Source organism: Labrus mixtus, chromosome 4 (assembly GCF_963584025.1).
Source record: "Labrus mixtus chromosome 4, fLabMix1.1, whole genome shotgun sequence".
NCBI classification, from domain to species: Eukaryota; Metazoa; Chordata; class Actinopteri; order Labriformes; family Labridae; genus Labrus; species Labrus mixtus.
In genome coordinates, this window is record NC_083615.1 from 15,213,537 (window position 1) to 15,233,398 (window position 19,862).

The following is a 19,862-nucleotide window of genomic DNA, read 5'->3' on the forward strand; positions in this document are numbered from 1 at the left end:
GTACACTCGATGGTTTGAGAGACATTAATAAAAAAACGAAAAATACTGTAAATTAGATTAAATGCCATTTACGTTTTTATTCAGTTTCAACATGAATCTTTAACATAAACAAAATAAAAGACATAAAGCAAACCTGTAAAAAAAATATCTTAGACTCACTATTAATGACGTCATACATTTCTTGAAAACAAGCTTATAGCTACTTTTAGCCAGGTTGCTGTCAGTGGCTATTCCTGCTAAAAAGTTAACACCTGTACTTTCATCTTCGTATTAAAGTGCTCTGCAGGAGACTTTAGGCTACTCACCGGCTCCCCGTACATTGAAAAACTTTCCAGCTTTTCTGTAGTTTCATCGGTATCACAAATTACGACATTATTCATCTCCCGAATGATTGTGTCACACACGTCGTCAGCATGCGTCATGGTTTTAAAAACGACTCATTAGCAATTAAACACGTTTGTCGTCAAAAATAACAACAAACGCTGTTAGTCTGACAATATACCCTCTCTAAACATAGTCTATAACATGCTATAAAAGGCTTAGCTAACATTTGATAACCCGCACTACAAGTCAAGAAACCAGAAAAGGTCTTTTCGCGTCTCGATGATACTTCTGTCTCCATGGAAACAATGCTGTGAGGTACGTAGCCTGGCGAGGGACAAACCGTGCAAAAAGCAAAGCGAAAATTCAAGCCTCTTTATAATACGCCCTTGTTGATATGAATATAACAAAACAATGGTATTTATCTGGACGTTATGCCATTAATATTATTTTTTTTATGTTATATTTAACTTTAGGAGAGCGAAAATTGTCTTTCTTGGGATCCCGGCCCAAGTCCCTGTAGATTCACCTACTGTCGCTCCAAAACGAAAGGCAAAGAAAATATGCAAGTATAGGCTACTGCAGGTTTAAGGTAACCTCTTTTATAAATGTAAATGTTATAACTGCTTAATAACTGCTGTGAATCTCCTAAATCTTCAATACATGCCCTATGATAGTATTGGCCAAATAGCTATTTTATAGGCTATAATGCACATTGTAAGGTTATTATTGTTCATATTTATTAAGCTATAGTTGGATTATTGTCTCTGCATATTGCACGTGATCAATTCAGGAAAGTTTTCTAAACCTCTTAACATATTTCTAACTTTCAGTGCAATCCCAAGAGTTCTTTTCATACACGAAATACATACGTATATTGGACATTTTTCATGATGATAAGTTTGGTATGATAAATGTTATTGTTATTTCGCTTTATTTAGGTTTCTTGGCCACAGAGGTATACTTACTGTACTATACTGTTGTCTTTAACTTGTATTTTTTATTCTATTCTATTCAACGCCACAAACCAATAACACCAAGACTAATTCCTGATTTTAACCTCCTTAGCAATAATTCTGGTTTTGGACGTTGTTCAAAATTGTAGGCGTACTTTTTGTACATCAAATAACAGACATTGCCAACTTTTGTCACACTTTTGTTTAATAGTCTACATAATCAGATGACTGAAGAGCTGTTTTATTGAAGTTTTGCTTCGTGAACATAAGATGTAGAGTCAAGCGCCTGCGTGGGCATTTTGGGCAGCTAGAAGGGGTCATGGAGCCTAATGCCTTGTAGGTGAATCACAAGACCAGAAAAACAAAAAAAGTGTTTGGCTGTGAACAATGCACACTATTTCCACGCCATTTCTGATCACAAAGACCAGTTCCTCTCTCCTGTGGTGAAGCTGTGCACTTGTGCTGTACTTCTTCCCTTTGAGCAGATTCCAGTAGCCCACACAGGTTTTCCCATACACATTCCCGAGGGCTTTCTAAAAAGAACCCAGTCTCCTTCCTCATAGTATCAAAGAAGAACAGCGTGTCCTCAATGCTTTGGAGACACACGGAGGCTTGTTCCCCTGTCTCGTGACGTTCCAGGATGAAAACAAAACAACAGAACGGCGCCATAAAGGAGCATTTCTTTCTTCAAAGACCAAAAACTGAATTCCACAGTGACAATGAAAGGCAAGGCATGTACATCAGTTGTGTGGCCTACAAGGTCAACACCATCAGAATATTCACATTTCAGACCCAGAAGTGCTTTTATCAAGGTCATCACGGGTCAGCGCACAACTTCAGTCCTTCATCTGATGGCCAGAAAGGGGACACATTGGTGCTGCCCCCGTTGTTGGAGTCAAACTGCCTGTCCCTTATGTTTCATTAGGTCCTCTAAGAATCATTGACCAAGTTCAATTGCTCAAAAAGGCTCCATCAGCAAGCCTTGTCCACTCTGATTAGGACCAGGCCCTTTGTCGGTGGGCAAGGTGTCCGTCGCTTTTGTCCAAGTGCACGGAACCCAGACAGCAGCCAGACAGGGCCAAGCTGCAGATTTACACAGCAGATTATGCCAGTCAATGGCGGCTCCGGCCCAAACGCAGCAGAGGTTTGGATAGCAGCCGTGTGTTTACACTGTCAAGGGTTTTCTGTTACTCGTCTGTTGCCATTATCTTGGCAGCCATTGGGCCTATCAAGCCTATTGGGCCTATCATTTCCATCTGGGGGCTTTGACGAATGAAGTGATTGGAGGGAAAAATTACAACAACTCAAACTTCCATTTTAATCTCTCTTGTTGCCGATTTCAACGCACGGGTTCAGCCTACAGATTTATGACCTATTAATGCATTGAACTGTGCTTGCATGCATTGATTAAAGACTAATGTGTATCACGCGGTGATATCGTTTAATCCATTTACCACCTTTATTCAACACAAATTAATTTAACTACAGGAGCCAAAGAGAGAAAATCACCCCAAGAAATGAAAGACTTCTCATGCATGAACTCTAGCTGACATTTCAAACCACAGTGCTGGAAAACGGATGATTCTTCTCAATGCGCTGATCCAGATTATAGGCCTCTGAGGGTGAGGCGACTTGTACGTAGACCTGATTGTAGTTACAACATATTAGATACACGTGAGGGGGGACCATATTTAAGTGAGCTAATCCTGCACGAGCCCCATTATAAGCCTAATCACCCTTATCTTATCAAATTCTTGCCTGCATGAGCAACCAATATCTCAAGTTGATTTTTCGCAAATTTCCAAAGCAGCTAAATGTGCACAAAAGCGGCATACATCGGTGAAGTTCAACCAGTTCAACCAGAGCACCTTCCTAACCGAGATTATGTCTCCTTGAGGAGGATAAAAACAGATTTGGATTGTCTATTAAAGTTATCATTACACTGTCAGTGGGATCTTAGTACTTCTAAATCTGCTTCAAATGACTGGGATTACTGGAGTCAGAATTCCCTCCCTGCATGGGACTGTTCTGCTCCTGGCAAACAGTTACAGGTTGACTAGTTTTTACCTGTTTTGAAGTTTGAAGTTTTTTATTTTATTACTGTGTCATACATATATTCATATGCTCAGCCCGCATGGGCTTACATGACACCATAAGTTAAAACGTACCAGGATCAGAGTGCACTAGGTAAACTATATTCATTGTCAAGAAACTAAAAGTGAAAGCAAAAGCAAGTGAAACTAATTAAACAGAATATCCTGTCTTCTATTCCAAGCTTTTGAAACAACAAACACATCAAATAACTTAAACAGCTATTCCAGTATCTGCACATCTGTCCGCCCCAATATTGCAGGTTTTTGACGAGCTACTTCATGAAACAATAATTCTCTTAAATCATGATATTTTGTACAATGCAAAAGAGCTCTCATACGTATTTTAAAAGCTACTGGAAATCTAAATCCACAATAGGCTTTTAATTATGTAATAAAGTTTCTTAGGTGTGTGATAATAGGCATCAATAAGGTTTTAAAAGTCGTCAATCCAACTTCAAAATATGGTAATTTATGTTCCTGCGACCCCTTTTGATCCTGTTTTTAAATTGGTCTGGTAACACTTGGATATTACTCCTAAACTTGGTCACGATACAGTTATTTGACTGGACACATTGCCTGTTTGTTTTTGTAACTGCCATGGGGGATCATTGACTGTACTTCTTTATACAAGATTCAAGATCAAATTCAAACATTTCAGTGAGTCTTCTTTGCCGATCTCAAAGTCACACGATGAAAAGCACACTTCTCCATTGACTGGTCACATTGACTACCAGGGGCAATGAGCGCTCTTTTGTGTACGTCACTGAGGGTTCATGTAAAGAAAGTCTGAAACTAAACTCAGCAACAGTCTCTGTTAAGACGTCAGTGTTGTTGTGTTAAGGCACAATGTCTCTTAGTGTTCGATCACTGATGACTGTTTCAGAGTATTTTATGCAACTTTGGTAAATGGTAAAGTGGTAGATGGACTTGAGCTTGTACAGAGCTTTTTTCCTCCTGACTATTCAAAGTGCTTTTACACCGCAGGTCACCCCTACCCATTCACATTCACACCCACGTCACATCCACACACAGATGGTTGCTATGTACAGTGTCCATCAATATTAACTAATCCCATTCATACACATTAATACACCGTCGACAAAACAGTGGGAGCAATGTGGGGTTAAGTGTCTTGCCCAACAACACATCGGCATGTGGCTGCAGGAGCTGGGGATCAAACCTCTGACCTTCTGGTTGAGAGACAACCGACTCTACCACTGAGCCACAGCCACATAAAGATGCAGAGTAGAGGGAATTGAAGCTGAATTTGACCTTTTTTAGACAAAGCCCTGATCGGTGTATGAGCAATAGTTTGCATTAATATGTACGAAGTTGATAATGACTAAAGCAGACTCTGGAACAGTTCATCCATCATAAAAGTGCAGCGCAGAATGGTAACTGGACTGCATTAATACTGCACTTTTTTAAACTTTTAACTTGAGTGTGTTTTACACTGCATGCCATTAACAAAATCCTTGGTGCAAATAGCAACCAAGTTCAATCTTGGTCGCCACATTTCCAAGTTCTGCATTGTCCCAGCCTTGAGCATATTTTTAACATTTTGTCCAAATAGCATCAACTACAAAAAGCCTGTTGCTTGCTTAAAGATAAGCAACAAGCACGGCACTATACCTGAACCCTAAAGTCTACACTCCCTCCATCCACTATGCCTTGCCAATGAAATGCACCTGGTCCGACCTTCACAACAAGGCTGTTAGTCTCTCACTAAACTGTCCGCTCTCCAGTCCCCTAACCCTAATCCCCTTTCAATCTGCAGAGTTCATTCCCACCTTCAAGAAGAAGCTAAAGACCCAGCTCTTTTATCAACCCTTAACGAAACTGATGCGACTGATAAAGTTGATGAAGGTGATATTGAGGATGATGATGTTGATTGTGATGATGACATTAAAACTAAAAATTAGAAACAAAAACACTTATAGACACTTTGTGGTTTACCTCTGTTCACTGCCTGTGTCCGATCAGACTAAAAGTTTTTGTGTGTGGCACTTGCAATGTGAATTGCAAGTATGTAAGGAATGTTGTTTCCTCCTGATCATTGTATGTGTTGTACTAACTCTCAGATGTAAATCTATTTGGACAAAAACCTCTGCTAAATGAATTGTAGAATTGATCAGTCGACGTCAGAGCAACAACTGATGGGACATAACTTAACTACATGTGCAATGTCTGATTTATCATCAATATTTGATGCAAAATATCCCACACCCACCCCAAAACAGTTTTGTGATTTGAAATCTTGGTCTTGTCGTGGTCTCAGAAGACTCTGGACTTGGTCATGACTTGGTCTTGGAAATGCTGTACCACAAACTGTGGACACACCGCTTTACCTCCTGTGCCACAGCAACTTACTGAAAATGCTGCAAAAAGTATTTTCAGTTATACTCAAGTTGAAAAACATAAGAGGATAGAGGGGTGTGCAACTTTTCACTGGCTTGATTTCAGTTGCTAAAATTACATTTACTACCTTATAATATTGGTAATGAGATACTTTTATGTTTGAGGGTTTTAAATCCACCATGGAGAGAGAAAGACTTTAGAAAATAATTAACAAATAGTAGCAAATGGATCAAGTTTAAATATTGAATCACTCACAGTGCTGTCAAATAATTACATCTAATAACTAATTGACGTTCATTATTCTGTCATGCATTAAAAACTCCCACCCACATGGCGCCTAAGACGGGTAAAACAAACTATAAAAACAGCACTTGGCTGAGTGTCAGCGCTGTGATGTTCTCTGTTGGGTCTCATGACTTGTTCTTGGCCTTGTGTCACAGGACAGTTCACAGTGAGGGAGAGGAGACGAGGCTTTGCTGCAGCTAATCCTCTCTTTGAAAACGCATCTCCACCTCCAAGTGCAAGCGCCAGAGGTGAGCCTGAGCCACAGTGCTGCCATTATGTTGTCTAAATGAAGCTTGTGTGTCTGTTTGTGTGGGCAGTGTACTGCTGGATGTCTTTACCTATCATACTGTGGTGCAAGTTACTGCAGGGCTCTGCAAATAATAGTGCAGTTTTGTTAATTGTGCCTTTACATGACCATGTTTGTGAGCAGTTCTGAGATATTTAGCCTCACAAGTTTTATGTGTAATGAAAGAAAATTATATATACCCAAGTATTTCAAACAAAAATAATTTATAATAGTATGTATGTTCTGAGAATACAGATTTTAAATGTATCTGTGGCTTGGAAATGATTATTATTTTCTGTGTATTTAATCTTGTTTATGCAGCATTTTATACACAGGCATCCATTGACTTTGCCAGTTTGTTTTGCAGGACTTAGGGGACTGGAGCACACAGCAGCCCACACTGACCGTGCAGCAGGGTAACAGTGGTTTACAACAGGAATAACCTACTTATCAAGGCAACATTTTAAGCTCACAATACCATCTGTGGGCAATTTACGGTCTCAAATCAACCTCACCTGCTTGCTTTTGGACTGAGAAATGAAACTGTTGCAGAGGAACTCATCATGCAGACAAAGGAAGAAAACAAATGTGTGCATTTGCATTTCATGTACTACACACAAGATCAAAGACCATGGGTCAACTCACACTGGTGTCAAATATATGTATGTGAAGAATAACATTACAATTGAAGTCACGCAAGTGGGATACCCATTTTCTGATATTTCTAGAGTAGCTTTTTTGGCCAATTACAGAGTCATACTGTCCTGTCCCGACATCACCTTTGAGTTTAGCATTTTGGTTATCATTGTCTGCTTTTCAAATGCATCCAATGCTAATGCTCGGTTAGCTTAGTTAGCATAAGGTTCATCACTAATTCAATGTGATATTAATCAGGATGCTATATTTGGAACGCATTAAACAGGTTGTGAACAAGATTTGCATTCCAAAAAAATGAATGATGGACTGCTTTGAGTGTTTTTATTATGTACATACCAAATTTTAACTGAGGACATTTTTTTATATATACATTTCTTGGGCCATCTTCGCCTTTATTTAGACAGGAAATGTTGGGATAAAAGGGAGTGGGGGAGGACATGTAGCAAAGGGCCAACGTCAGATTCGAACTCATGACAACTACAAGGAGGACTACAGCCTCCGTACATGAGGAGCGCATCATAACCACTGGTGCCACCTGAGGTCAAGTTCTGGTCTCTGTTGTAACCATGCCCTAAAGCAACCATCCTGAAACTTATGAATGTCACAAACCACTTTAAAAAACTAAACATCATATCAAACTACTCTAAACCACTCATGACAATGAACAGTATTTCTCATTTTCTATTTTATCATACACAAAGACAGAAAAATAACATGTCCAAGTGAGCCTTCAGCAATGCACTGCACGGTAACAATGTAACGCAACAAATAACTGCAAAGTGGTAATGGTTAAATTGAACACAATTTTTTTTAGAACGTATTCATTGGAAATGATAATGCCCACCTGCAATACCTTCATGGCCCACTAGGGGGATGTAGCCAACACACGGAATGATTCACTAATAATCTGCTTTATTGTCTATTTGACTCTAAATGGGAGACATTTTAAGAAAATAAACATCTTGCTGTATTGAATAAGTATTCTAAATAGCTATTAAGAACACAAACCCATCAGGAAAACTAATAATTAGATAAAATAAATCAAGGGAGAAGTAGGATCATTCTTTTGGAACTAGTGAAGTCTCGCCTGCAGACCATTCAAAATAACGCACTTTAAGGTATTTCAACACTGCCTACACTTATCAGACTTTGGGCTATTTTCATTTCCCATATAGAGTCTATGGTGCAGAGCTAATCACAGGTCAAATAGTGACATAGGAGCACAGGGACACACACGCAACAGTAGAGCTGTAACAGAAGATCAGGGCACCAGAACTTAACCTGCTGTATGCATGACTAGTGCAAACAGATACAACCATGTATGTTACCTACTGTACATCTCTGTAGTTTTATATGGCCCCAAACATTAGGGATACAAAGAGGGGGGAAAGGCCATACAAATAACGTGTGAGAGAATAAACACCTTGAGGTAACCCAGAGTCAAAGACTACAGTAGAACACTTTGAGACACAACAAGGGTGGGAGCAGATAGCATTTATCATCTCCTCGTGTTTCAAGTCTTATTCAACCCATCTGAACTCTGGAATCAGCTCTTCTCATGGCCTCGCTCGCACTCTCATTTTGACTCTTGTCTTCACACACACAAAAAAGAACACAAAGCCTGATCAAGGCTGTGAGGCTGGACGTCACAGTTGCATCACTGCTGACTGTTTTCTTTTGTTTTATCAGAGCAGGTTTGAGCTGAACTTCGCCTATCACAGCAGCACACACAGGCTTTACTGCGCTTCAAAGCTGCTTCCAGACAGCACATGAAATACTCTTTGTTTCCCCCTTGGGAGAAAACGAAGCTTTTCAAGACAATAAAACGCACACATACACACCAAAACACACACATATATCCTACGTTTTTGTCGGTTGAGGGGTTTGGTGTGTTACTTGAAGGTATAAATAGTTATTCTAAATATAAATGCACCATAGGAGCTGAGAACAGTTGCATGATGTGATCTCTTAAAAAAGTGTTACTTTTTTAACTTTCCCATGAACTTCCACCCCTTTTTCCAACACTTGTTATATTTGTGGATAGCAGTTCTTCCATGGTACCTTTGACAACAAAAAAAAAATATGGAGGATGGATTTTTTAGCTGTTCATTGCACTATACAGAGAAGTGTTTCTCAAATGGGAGTATGCATGACTATCCTGTTTGGAAGACAATTATTAAACGTATCATACTACTACGTAAATGAAAAAGTCAAGATGTATGTAAACTAACCTTTAAACTAAAGCTACAGTGTGGAACTTTTATTTTGTGATGACTCCCTGGGGACACAGCGGTTTGTCTCTGTCAGGTGCGGCAGTAGCTCAGTCTGTAGGGACTTGGGTTGGTAACCGTGGGGTGGCCAATTCAAGTCCAGGTGCGGACAGAAGTATGGAAGTTGGTCTAGTTGCTGGAGAGGTTTCAGGAGTTGCTTTCTGATTACACTGCCAAGGTGCCCTTGAGCAAGTTTGAAGCAGCCCCACTCTGACAACTTTCATTGTCTGACTCTCCATTTCTGCATGTCCATAGGTCCTGTTTCTGCATTTGGGGCCTATGTGTGTGAGAAGCAAGGTAAGGTTCTCAATAACAGAGTGTCAACCAGAATTTCCCCTCAGGGATTATTAAAGTTAAATGAATTAAATAATCATACAATTACAAGTCAACCTTACCACAAACTCTAGCCAAAAAAGACCATGAAGTTGAATTGGCCTTGGTTTAAAATGTTAAAACATATAAAGGAAGGATTTATTGCAGGGCAGTCGCTTTAGGCCTTATTAATTGTAGCTAACATTACCAGTTATACTGGCCACTGAGTGTACAACCTCCCTTTGTGTCCATTGAAGGAAATATTCATTTATAAGGATCTTCTTTGGATAACATCACTATTGTCATTATTTGTTTCCTCAGTACTTGTTTTCTGGCCATGTGAGTGTGAGGAAACAGAGGCATCACCAAATCCTAGATTGGCCCATCCATTCATTCTCTATGTGATTCCTATTGGCTGAGATCATACGTCCCTGTGACATGGTGAAAACCAATCTGCCTTAACTTTCCATCGGAGGTGTGGGAGGGGTAAACTCATGACGGCTGGATGGCATTATGTTACCAAAGTCAGAGTCAGTTCATAAAGAATTCAACAGGTAGGCAAGGTAAGCCGCCATCTGTGACTGTCTCTGTGTTTACCATCACAAAATCAAAACAGCAGCACAGAACGGAGGATATCAAATATCTGGTATTAACAGTCCATCTGAATTAATCCATTTATTCTGATTTCACAACAACATCAAACACAAATCTCACAATTGTTAGATTTATGACTGGAGTTATATCAAGGCCTGAATTTACTCGTGTGTCCCCAAAAGTAAGGACGTGAGAAACCTTTCTCTCTATTAAATTGTAACACTATTTCAGGTTATAATGTCAAGAGTACACACTCACCCGCTGAGTTGTCAACAAGTTGACCTTCTGATCCAAAAGCTCCATCTGATCCAGCTGTGTTGATCATTTAACCAGCTGTAAAAATACTGAAAAACAGTTTCTGATAGAAAACAAGAGCAGGCAGAAAACAACACTGAAGAAGAGTCAGAGAAAAAGTCACAGCGTGGAGAGAGGCAGCACAGCAGTCACCAAAAAGGGTTCAAATGAACTGTCAACATAAGGGATATTTGTTCATTTTTTGCAAACTAATATGGTCCTACAATTCTACAATTCACTTAGCAGATGCTTTTATCCAAAGCGACGTACATCAGAGAGTAAGTACAACACAAGCAAGGATCTAGAAAAGAGGAAACAATGTCAGTAAGTGCAAACGATCAGCTTTGAGTCCAATTGGACACACAGGTGCTGACAGGCAAAGCTCAACATTGACGGCTTTTCATGAGAGCTCTAATCAGTATAGAAACCATCTTAAAAACGTTGTTATCAAACAAAACCATCGTCATTACCATCATCATCATCAATAATATCAAAACCATCATCGTCATCATCATCATAAAGGTCGCAGGTATTCATGAAAGAGCTGGGTCTTTAGCTTTTTCTTAAAGGTGCAACAGGACTCTGCAGATCAATCCAATACAATGATTCTGTCATAAATTCAGCCTTTGTGGATGCATGCTCTATTTTGGTTGACACTGTTTAGAAATAAATTCATTAAACTAAATCTTTATTTATTTCTTAATAAAAGGGACAGGACAGCTGAGCTAAAATGTTCACTTTTAAACAGAGACCAACCTTTATCCACTAATGAGCAAGCACTTGGAGGCAGGTAAGAAACTCCCTTTATGAATGCGGAAACCTTGAGCAGAACCAGACTCTTTGGTGGACAGCCATCTGCCACAATTGCAGTAGAAAGCAACAACAATGGAAACAGGAGCAGATATGATGATAATGGACAATAATAATAGAAATTTCAAAAATAACTTATTTAGAAATACTAATTGTAGCCATGGGACTCAAGCAGGAGGCCCTAAAAATGATCTACAGAACCTTCGAGCAAACAGAGTTCATAAACTCCTGGGAATATATACATTCAGTGAGATTAATTTATGGGACATGAATGCAAAAAGATAGAGGAGCTCATCGTGGGCGGCTGTGGCTCAGAATCGGTCGCCTCTCAACCGGAAGGTCAGGGGTTGTCCCCCAGCAGTCTAAGCCTATAGCAGTATAACTAAGGGCTGATCCAAGCTTGAGTCATCCCTTATGAAATGTATTGAAAGGTATAAAGCTTACTCTTAAAAGTGATAAGGGTGTTTGACTCACAGACTGGTCAATGGTTTCAAAGGACAGGGGTCTGGTAACTGAAGGGTCTGCCTCCCATACTATTTTGAGAGACTTCATATATAGTTATGTAGAGGGGTAACACGGCACTATGGGCTCGTGAAGATATGACATAGCCTGACCTTTTTGCATTTTGTAGGTGTGAAGAACTTCCACTTAGCCTTGAAAGATTTTTAAACATGTCACAGGTAGCCTATAAAGACTTGAGGATAAATCAAGCAGCACACCGATGTAGACGCTTCTCTATTTGTTATGTTATTTCACTAATCGAATAAGGTTGTTCCTTGAATTTGTGTGAGATAATAATGGAAATATGAGACATAAAATATAATACAGAGGGTTTGAACAGCGGTAAATATTGTGACGGTCACTGCCTTGGCTAAATATCAGGCTATTACTAATTGATTCTGTCTCTCTGATTCCTAGAGTACTCAACTGGTCCAATTTAGAGCACCTGGGCCTATTGCTCTCAGGGAATAAAAGCCCAACCCCAGGGTGGCTCTTGCTCTCTCTCTCTCTCTCTCATGCAACATTGGCTCACATCGATCATCATTTGTATATTTCAGACTTTGTTAAATTTTGCTTCACAACACCCTACACTTCATTTATACCACACATCCATGAGGGAAACAGGCTATACTTCAGCCAAGACCTCTCCGCCAAAACCATACGACAAAGGAATCAATTCAAAACGATCAGGAGAGTGTTTATCGAAAAGGGAATCTTCTGTGGATTTCAACACAACCCGTGCAGGATCAGAGTCCTGCACGATGGGAAAATACGTCTGTTTTCAACACCAAAAGAGGCGGAAGATTTCCAGCGAGGACACACCTGAAAGGTTTGGCCAAGACCATGGTGAGAGGTGTTTATTTTCACGCAAGGAATTAAGCTGACAGAAACTGTCTGCCAGATAGCCTGCTCTTGAATAACTCACAGAAGGTATATATTTTTGTCTTTCTCCTTCCTTCCATTGGAACTTTTATTGAGGACTTTCTTGTTTTTGTTTTATCTTGTAAGAGGTCCTGTATGCCGCAAGCTCAGTTTAATATTGTTATAATTTGCGTTCTTAAGACTTTGGTGCAGCCTGTCTCTCTTACTTGTTTAAAGAACTACAATTTTTGAGGGAGGAGGACTTTTACTTTTATATGAGTAGGCTACTGTTCAGAGGCTAAACTGAAACATGTTTTTAGTTGTTAATTTGATTACGCTTTTTCCTACTAAAAGGGTTGAGAATTTGTGTTTTAATATTTTTAAAGGTGCATGTTTGACGGACACCACTAGCAGACTCTGGAGCTGGTTTTACGAAGTTTAGCTGCTCCTCCAATGAGCGGATCAGCACAAGCCCCAAGGTTTCTTGTTTTGAGTAAGGGGGGATGGTTCAAGAGTTTAAAGTGTATGTTAAATGTGTTTTTAATTTTCCTTTATGTATGTAGCGCACTCCACACGGCAGTCATATTTTGTACTTTCTGCACTTGTATGATCAACATGTACTGTATCTGGAACAAGCGATAACTCAGGACTTCTTTGGCATAAAACTAACGAGCTGGAATGTTAGGGGGCTTAAAAAGTTAACCAAACTAAAACAGGTTATAAACAGAATTAAACAAATTAAATCAAAGATCATTTTTCTTCAGGAAACGCATCTCACAGCTACAGATATTAAATTGATACAAAATAGATGGCCTGGTCAAGTAATATATGCAACATTCAATAACTATGCAAGAGGTGTAATTATACTTATTCACAAAATGATACCATTTCAAACTATAAATATAATCCAAGACCCAGCTGGTAGATATGTTATTGCTCATGGTAACATCCTCACTCTTACTTTAAACCTTCATGACCTTTCAAGACCTATAAGTCTGATTGGATCCGACACAAAAATACTTTGTAAAGCATTAGCAAAGAGGCTGGAACCCTATATCCCACAATTAGTTCATGATGATCAAAATGGCTTTGTGCCAAAGCATCATGGATTTCATAATATTAGAAGAGTTCTCAATATAATTCATGAAAAACTTGATGCAAAAGACACAGCAGTGCTGTCACTTGGCCGTATCTGTTTACTGTTTTACCAAGATTTGGACTTGGAAATAACTTCCTAAAGTGGATTCAGATTTTATACACAAACCCAACCGCCAGTATATTAACGAACAGTAGAGTTTCTAAACCAGTCACCTTGGAGCGTTCTACTCGACAGGGATGCCCCCTGTCACCAATGTTATTTATACTGGCCTTGGAACCACTGGCTATGGCAGTTAGAACACATGGGGGCCTGTCGGGCATTAATATTGGAGAGCAAGAGCATAAAATATCCTTATATGCTGATGACATAAATATTTTTTAAACAAATTTATCAGTTAGTATTCCAAACTTATTGCAACAAATTGAATTGTTTGGAAAATTCTCTGGATATGGGATTAATAATTCAAAATCATCAATACTGTTTTTGAACAAAGAAGAGAGATTAAAACCAGTCATAAAAACTCCATTTATAAATGCAAAGGAAGGATTTACTTACCTTGGTATTAAAATCACTCCAGACATCAAAACCAGGGGGGGACTACAACTTCCAAACATGGAATGGTATTATTTGTCTGCTCAGTTGCGGTCTGCAATGTTTTATTTCTCAGAGGAGATTATTCCAGCTTCGGTGAAAATTGAGCAAACATCAACACCAAATCTCCCATTAAAGTTATATTTATACTCTGCAGATCTAAAGAACCTGAAAAGAACAACTGATAATCCATTTCTAAAAAAATACTGTTGTCATCTGGTATAGAGCGCATCAGCACATCAAAGATACCCCCGCAATCTCTCGTTTCTCCCCGATTTGGGGTAATACATATTTCAGGGCAGGTATGGGCAAACAAAGGAGTGCAGAAAATAAAGGACCTTTATATGATTAGCATTCTTTTAACTTTTGAGCAACTGTGTCAGACATACTGCATCCCAAAAAAACACTTCTTTAAATATTTGCAATTAAAGCATTTCATTTTATCAAAATATACAGATGTGATGGCTGAACCACCATTATCACACCTTGAGAATCTTACACTTTTAAACCTAAATGGAAAGAGGCAGATTTCATTATTCTACACAGCTTTAATGTCGCATAATAAGGAGTCTTCTGCCGACAGGTTAGAGGCATGGAAATTGGATATTCAAGAGAACATACAAGAAGCTGAATGGGAAAAAGCATGTTTGAAAGCCCAAAAACAATCAATCAATGCAAGAATGAAGTTATTACAATACAAATGGTTGATGTGAACCTATATCATCCCGGTCAAACTAAATCGCTGGTCGCCTGATACTCCAGATACACTTAAATGTTCAGAAGAAAAGGGTACTCTGTTTCACTGTGTATGGGACTGCTCAAACTGAAATAATACTGGAATGCTGTTGTGCGGAATATTTCGGAGATGGTTGGAATAGATGTCCCCTGGAAAAGCAAGGTTGTGTATACTGGGAATCTATCCAGAAGAACTTGGTGTTAACTCAAAGAAAGCAGCTTTGACTGACTTTGGACTCCTACAGGCTAGAAGGATGATAGCCTTATCCTGGATGAAAACTGATGTGCCTTTGATAAGCGTATGGATGAAGGAGATGGCATCTAGCAATGCACTGGAGAGACTGACTTACATAACTAAAGGAAGGACAAAAGAATTTGAAAATATGTGGAAACCATTATTGGAGTTTCTTTGTCATCAGAGCACATGATCCTTTTAAGATCGCTGTGTGTCGAGTGCTTGTGTTTCTTTATTTATTTACTTGTATTTTATTTTATTTAAGTGTTTTTTATTTATTTTTCGTAATGTTTATGTAGGTCTTGTATTTGTGTGTGTTAAATGTGTTTATTGTAGTTCAGTTATATGTGTAAAAATATATGTAAAAATTTAAATAAAAATATTGTTAAAACAATATATATATATGAATAAAACCTCCTCTATCAAATCTGCGCAGCATCAGAGTGTGGAGGCCTGCATGTACTACATTCAAACTAGGTTTATACCAGCTAAGAATTTTATTTTACCAGATAAGATAACATAAACTTTTATTTACCCCTTGACATTTTTCTTGGACTCAGTCCAGCAGCTGTCTACAAGTGAGAAAAACATGTAGTTAGTCATAACAGTAGAAAGAATATGTTCAACTTTGATAACTTTCAAGGCCATTTTAGGCGAAAATTACAATCTGATCTGACGGTAAAGATTTTTTCAAAAAACATCTGTATTATTTTAATTTTCATTTCAAGTTATGTTTTATACTTTTTTGCCTTTTATCATATGTGTGACTACTTAAGATACTCTGCTGTGGACATCTTTCGAGGGACACAAAGTGATAAAGTGATACATATAGAGGTTGAAATGCAGCACACCACACAGTCAGTCTCATGATAGGACCTTTAGAAAGAGGCATTCTTCCAGACATACAGTAACATAGCCATTTCTTTGAAGGATGACCTGATTCCCTCTTATACTGTCATCTATTATGCACACACACACACACACACACACACACACACACACACACATCCTTTAAATCGCTATCAGCAACATCCCTTAAATCATTTTGGAGTCCTGATAATGGCTAAAACAACAGGCTTCTCGGGTCACTGATTCATAAGTGTCATTAACAAATGAACATTAATGGCCATTTGGATAGCGTCTAGATGACAGAAACTGTAAAAGAGAAAGTGAGAGATTGAAAAAATAAAACTGCAAAATCCATTTGTGCCCCGTGCTGTGTCGATTAAGATGATTCAAAGATTTGATGATGGGATATAAGAGCCTTATTACAACACAAGTGATAATACATTTTTACAGATGTTTCACAAGCAGTATATGCCATCTTCTTGTGCTCTCATCTTCTATCTTAAATGCATATTCGGCTCAAACATTTTCACTCTTTTATGTGTTTAAATCCACAAGCTTCAAAGCTTTATCATACTCTAAGCATGGAAAATTGGTCAACATTATGTGTAAGTTCTTTGTAATCATTTGCTTTTTTTTCCTAACTATTCTGTTTGACTTGTTTAAGAAACATCCCTCCAAACCAGCATCCACTCAGGTTACATCTCCTTTCGCTTCTTGCTTTACAAACAGTTTTGAGAAAAAATTGCCACATGTTGGGTAATAAGGAAGTAGGCATTTTGACTTTTTTTCCATCCTAACTGCATAGTGATAGCACTATTGGGTAGTCTAATGTTTCCTGGTTTGGTCTGCTGAAATATCTGAACAATTACAGTACAGAAATTCATTGTACTGGGGCGCTGGTGGTGCAGTGGTTAGTGTGCATGCCTCTTGTATGGAGGCTGTAGTCCTCCAAGAGGGTGGCCCAGGTTCAAATCTGACCTGTGGCTCCTTTCCCGCATGGCCCACTCTCTCTCTCTCCCTGATTTCCGACTCTGTCCACTGTCCTATTTACGTTTTCTCATAGAAGTCCTGCATGTGGTATGATGTGCGGTGAGAGATAACATGGAGTGGGGTGTCTCTGGGAGCTCACTGTCCGTCTTTCCAGAGGTGTCCTGGGACTAATTGGATGAAACACTGTAGAGGGGAGATTCCCATTTGACAACCCCCAGCGATGTCCTGGCTCTTGTTGCACATATGTCTGTACGGTTGAGTTGTTGGGACCAGAAGGGGCAATGTGGTAGGGAAGGTATCAGCGTTGTCACTACCTGGAACTTGCATGAAGACATGAGACTGGGTCTGAGGAAGTTGGCGATGCTGTTTTGGTTGCGGGGGCAAGTAACCACAGGCCATAGGGAAGGTTAAGTAACTTATCAATTGAGCATAAGCAGCAGAAGGGTTTCTTTACTGAGCGCTTATCTTTTCATTAGGACACAAGTACCTTGTGTTTATTTCAAATCTGCACAATAAAGTTGATATTTGTAGTTCATTGTGAAAACCTTAAAACTGTTATTTGCAGTAATGTCAGTCTTTCCGTTTATATTCACATCCTAGACAAACAGGGTGAAATTGCAAGCATTATACCTATAACATTAGCATACATTAGCATTAGCATTGCCATGATTAGCATTTAGCCCTGACATTTCATGTTGCACTGTATTAAATTTCATTGAATTTCATTCATACTAAAATCAAACTAAGATGGTTAACAAGTACGCACATTTATCTAGTGCTATAATCAGGTCAATTTGTCCTATTTGTTTATGACATTTCAATAGTTGTGCTTGAGTGCTGATAAGCAAAATTGTGCATGCTAAAACAGTTAAATAGGATGGTACATTAGTTAGCCTTGTATCTGCTAATATCAACATGTTAGCTTTGTCATTGTTAGCATTAAGTTTCAGCAGCCGCTTGAGATTCTATGGCATCAACATCGGTAAAAAACATTTCTTATTCATCAATGACATTCCCACTGTGGTGCCGTAGTTCTTATGAGAAAATGTTAGTATTGTAACACAGCATTCAAAAAAGGGGACATAATACGCATTACAAATGCTTACAACATGAGCATGTTAGCATTGTAAACATTTAGATCTTCTACTGAAAGGTATTTTTCTTATTTGTCTTTTAGACATTTGTAGTTTGGCCTGAGTGATATTGATAAAATGTTATCATTATGAATACAATAACCTTAGTTCCATCTACCACACTACATATATTGTAGGCTACATGCACTAAGAGAATTACCATGAGCATTGGTTTTCTGTCACTGCTCTCGGGGGTTTCTGTGCCGTCCTGCTGATGAGATGGAGGCTATTAGCAGCAATCAATACGTTTTCTACTTATGCTGCTCAATCTGACAACCTGCAGAAACAAGAAAACTGCTGCATGCATGCAGGATCTTGGACTTTTTGTACAATGCAGGCAACAAGCTGTGTTCAGAAATACTCTTCCATCTTTCAACAGAGAGCTATGAACTGGACGTAATGGGATTTGTGTGAGCATCAAATAAACACTCCCACACAGACACACACACACACACATTTTGGCATATCAAAAGAGATTTCCATGATGATGTTCTTGATGCACCTGAGACACTGTGGGTGGACATTATCACACATGGCACTGGGGCAACACAGGACACAAACATGGACGGCTTTTGGACTCTTCTTTGTATGAATTTTAATTAAATTTTAAAAACCAGTCAGAAAATACTTAGCAAGCTCTCAAAGAAAGCAGGAATGTCAATATAATGAATCCAATTTGGAAAGAGTAAACCCATCACCTCTGACTTCATTGATGAAATTCAGGTTTTGCCATCTTAACTCTTACTCTTCTACACAAGTCTTGATCAAAGAGTGTATGAATGTAGTTACAAGGTCCCCTCCCACGACTCAGTTTCATTGTTTGTGTCATTGCCACGTCTCACCGTGTGGTTTTGCTCTGAAACGTGTGAACAAGCACTCTCAACTCTAACCACACAGTACAATATGACTTTACTTTTTACCGCCAAAAGTTTCTTCATGAACAAAAGCTTTTCTTTGCCAAGCTTAACTTTTCACCCGCCAAAGTTTTGATGATGACAACAGAAAAATATGGATCCACGCTCAATTAAGCGATTCATGTTTAGAGATAATAGCTTTTATATCAGTATTTATAATGTCAACTATGTAAGATTAAAGTCATTCAATTAATCCAACAAGAACCAACTCTGTTTATGTGGTACTAAATGGTCATTTTTATCTAAAAGTGGCACATTTATCAGGCTGTAATATTTTATATTATAATATATATATATAAGTCCCCAGTTAAAGATTAAAAATGGAGGTACAATACTTCCTGCAGAAAAGTAGAAAGGCAGAGGTTTCAAAGAGGCACAGTAGCTTTATTTGAGTAAATATACTTTACTACATTTAACCATTATGTCTTAACTTTAGCTTTGTGATATCTGGTCAGCCCTATACAGCCTTAAAAGCCTGACTGATTCATGTTTTATACCCAGACTAAATGCATAACACAATGATCTGTAGGTTTAAGCTACCATATAAATAGGATAAAGAATGATGTAAGTAGCCTATTACTTTGACATGGGAGTCTTTAATTGATCTTGATGTTAAAATAGTTTACAGTAAGATCATAAATTAAATGTGGCTTCATTAAAAAACAAAAAGAGATGTGCCTCCTACACGATTCTAAGGTTGGTTAGATGCAGGACTATT

The 19,862-nt window shown here is 38.6% G+C and overlaps 1 protein-coding gene across 1 annotated transcript in view; it reads right to left on the reverse strand.

Annotated features, from left to right (window-relative positions):
• The window catches only part of lrriq1 (leucine-rich repeats and IQ motif containing 1), a 42,293-nt gene extending 41,871 nt beyond the window's left edge, over positions 1-422 (reverse strand). Inside the window, 1 exon segment of the mRNA XM_061036978.1 lies at positions 306-422. Coding sequence (XP_060892961.1) covers positions 306-422 — 117 coding nt within the window.
• Positions 423-19,862: the final 19,440 nt, after the last annotated feature.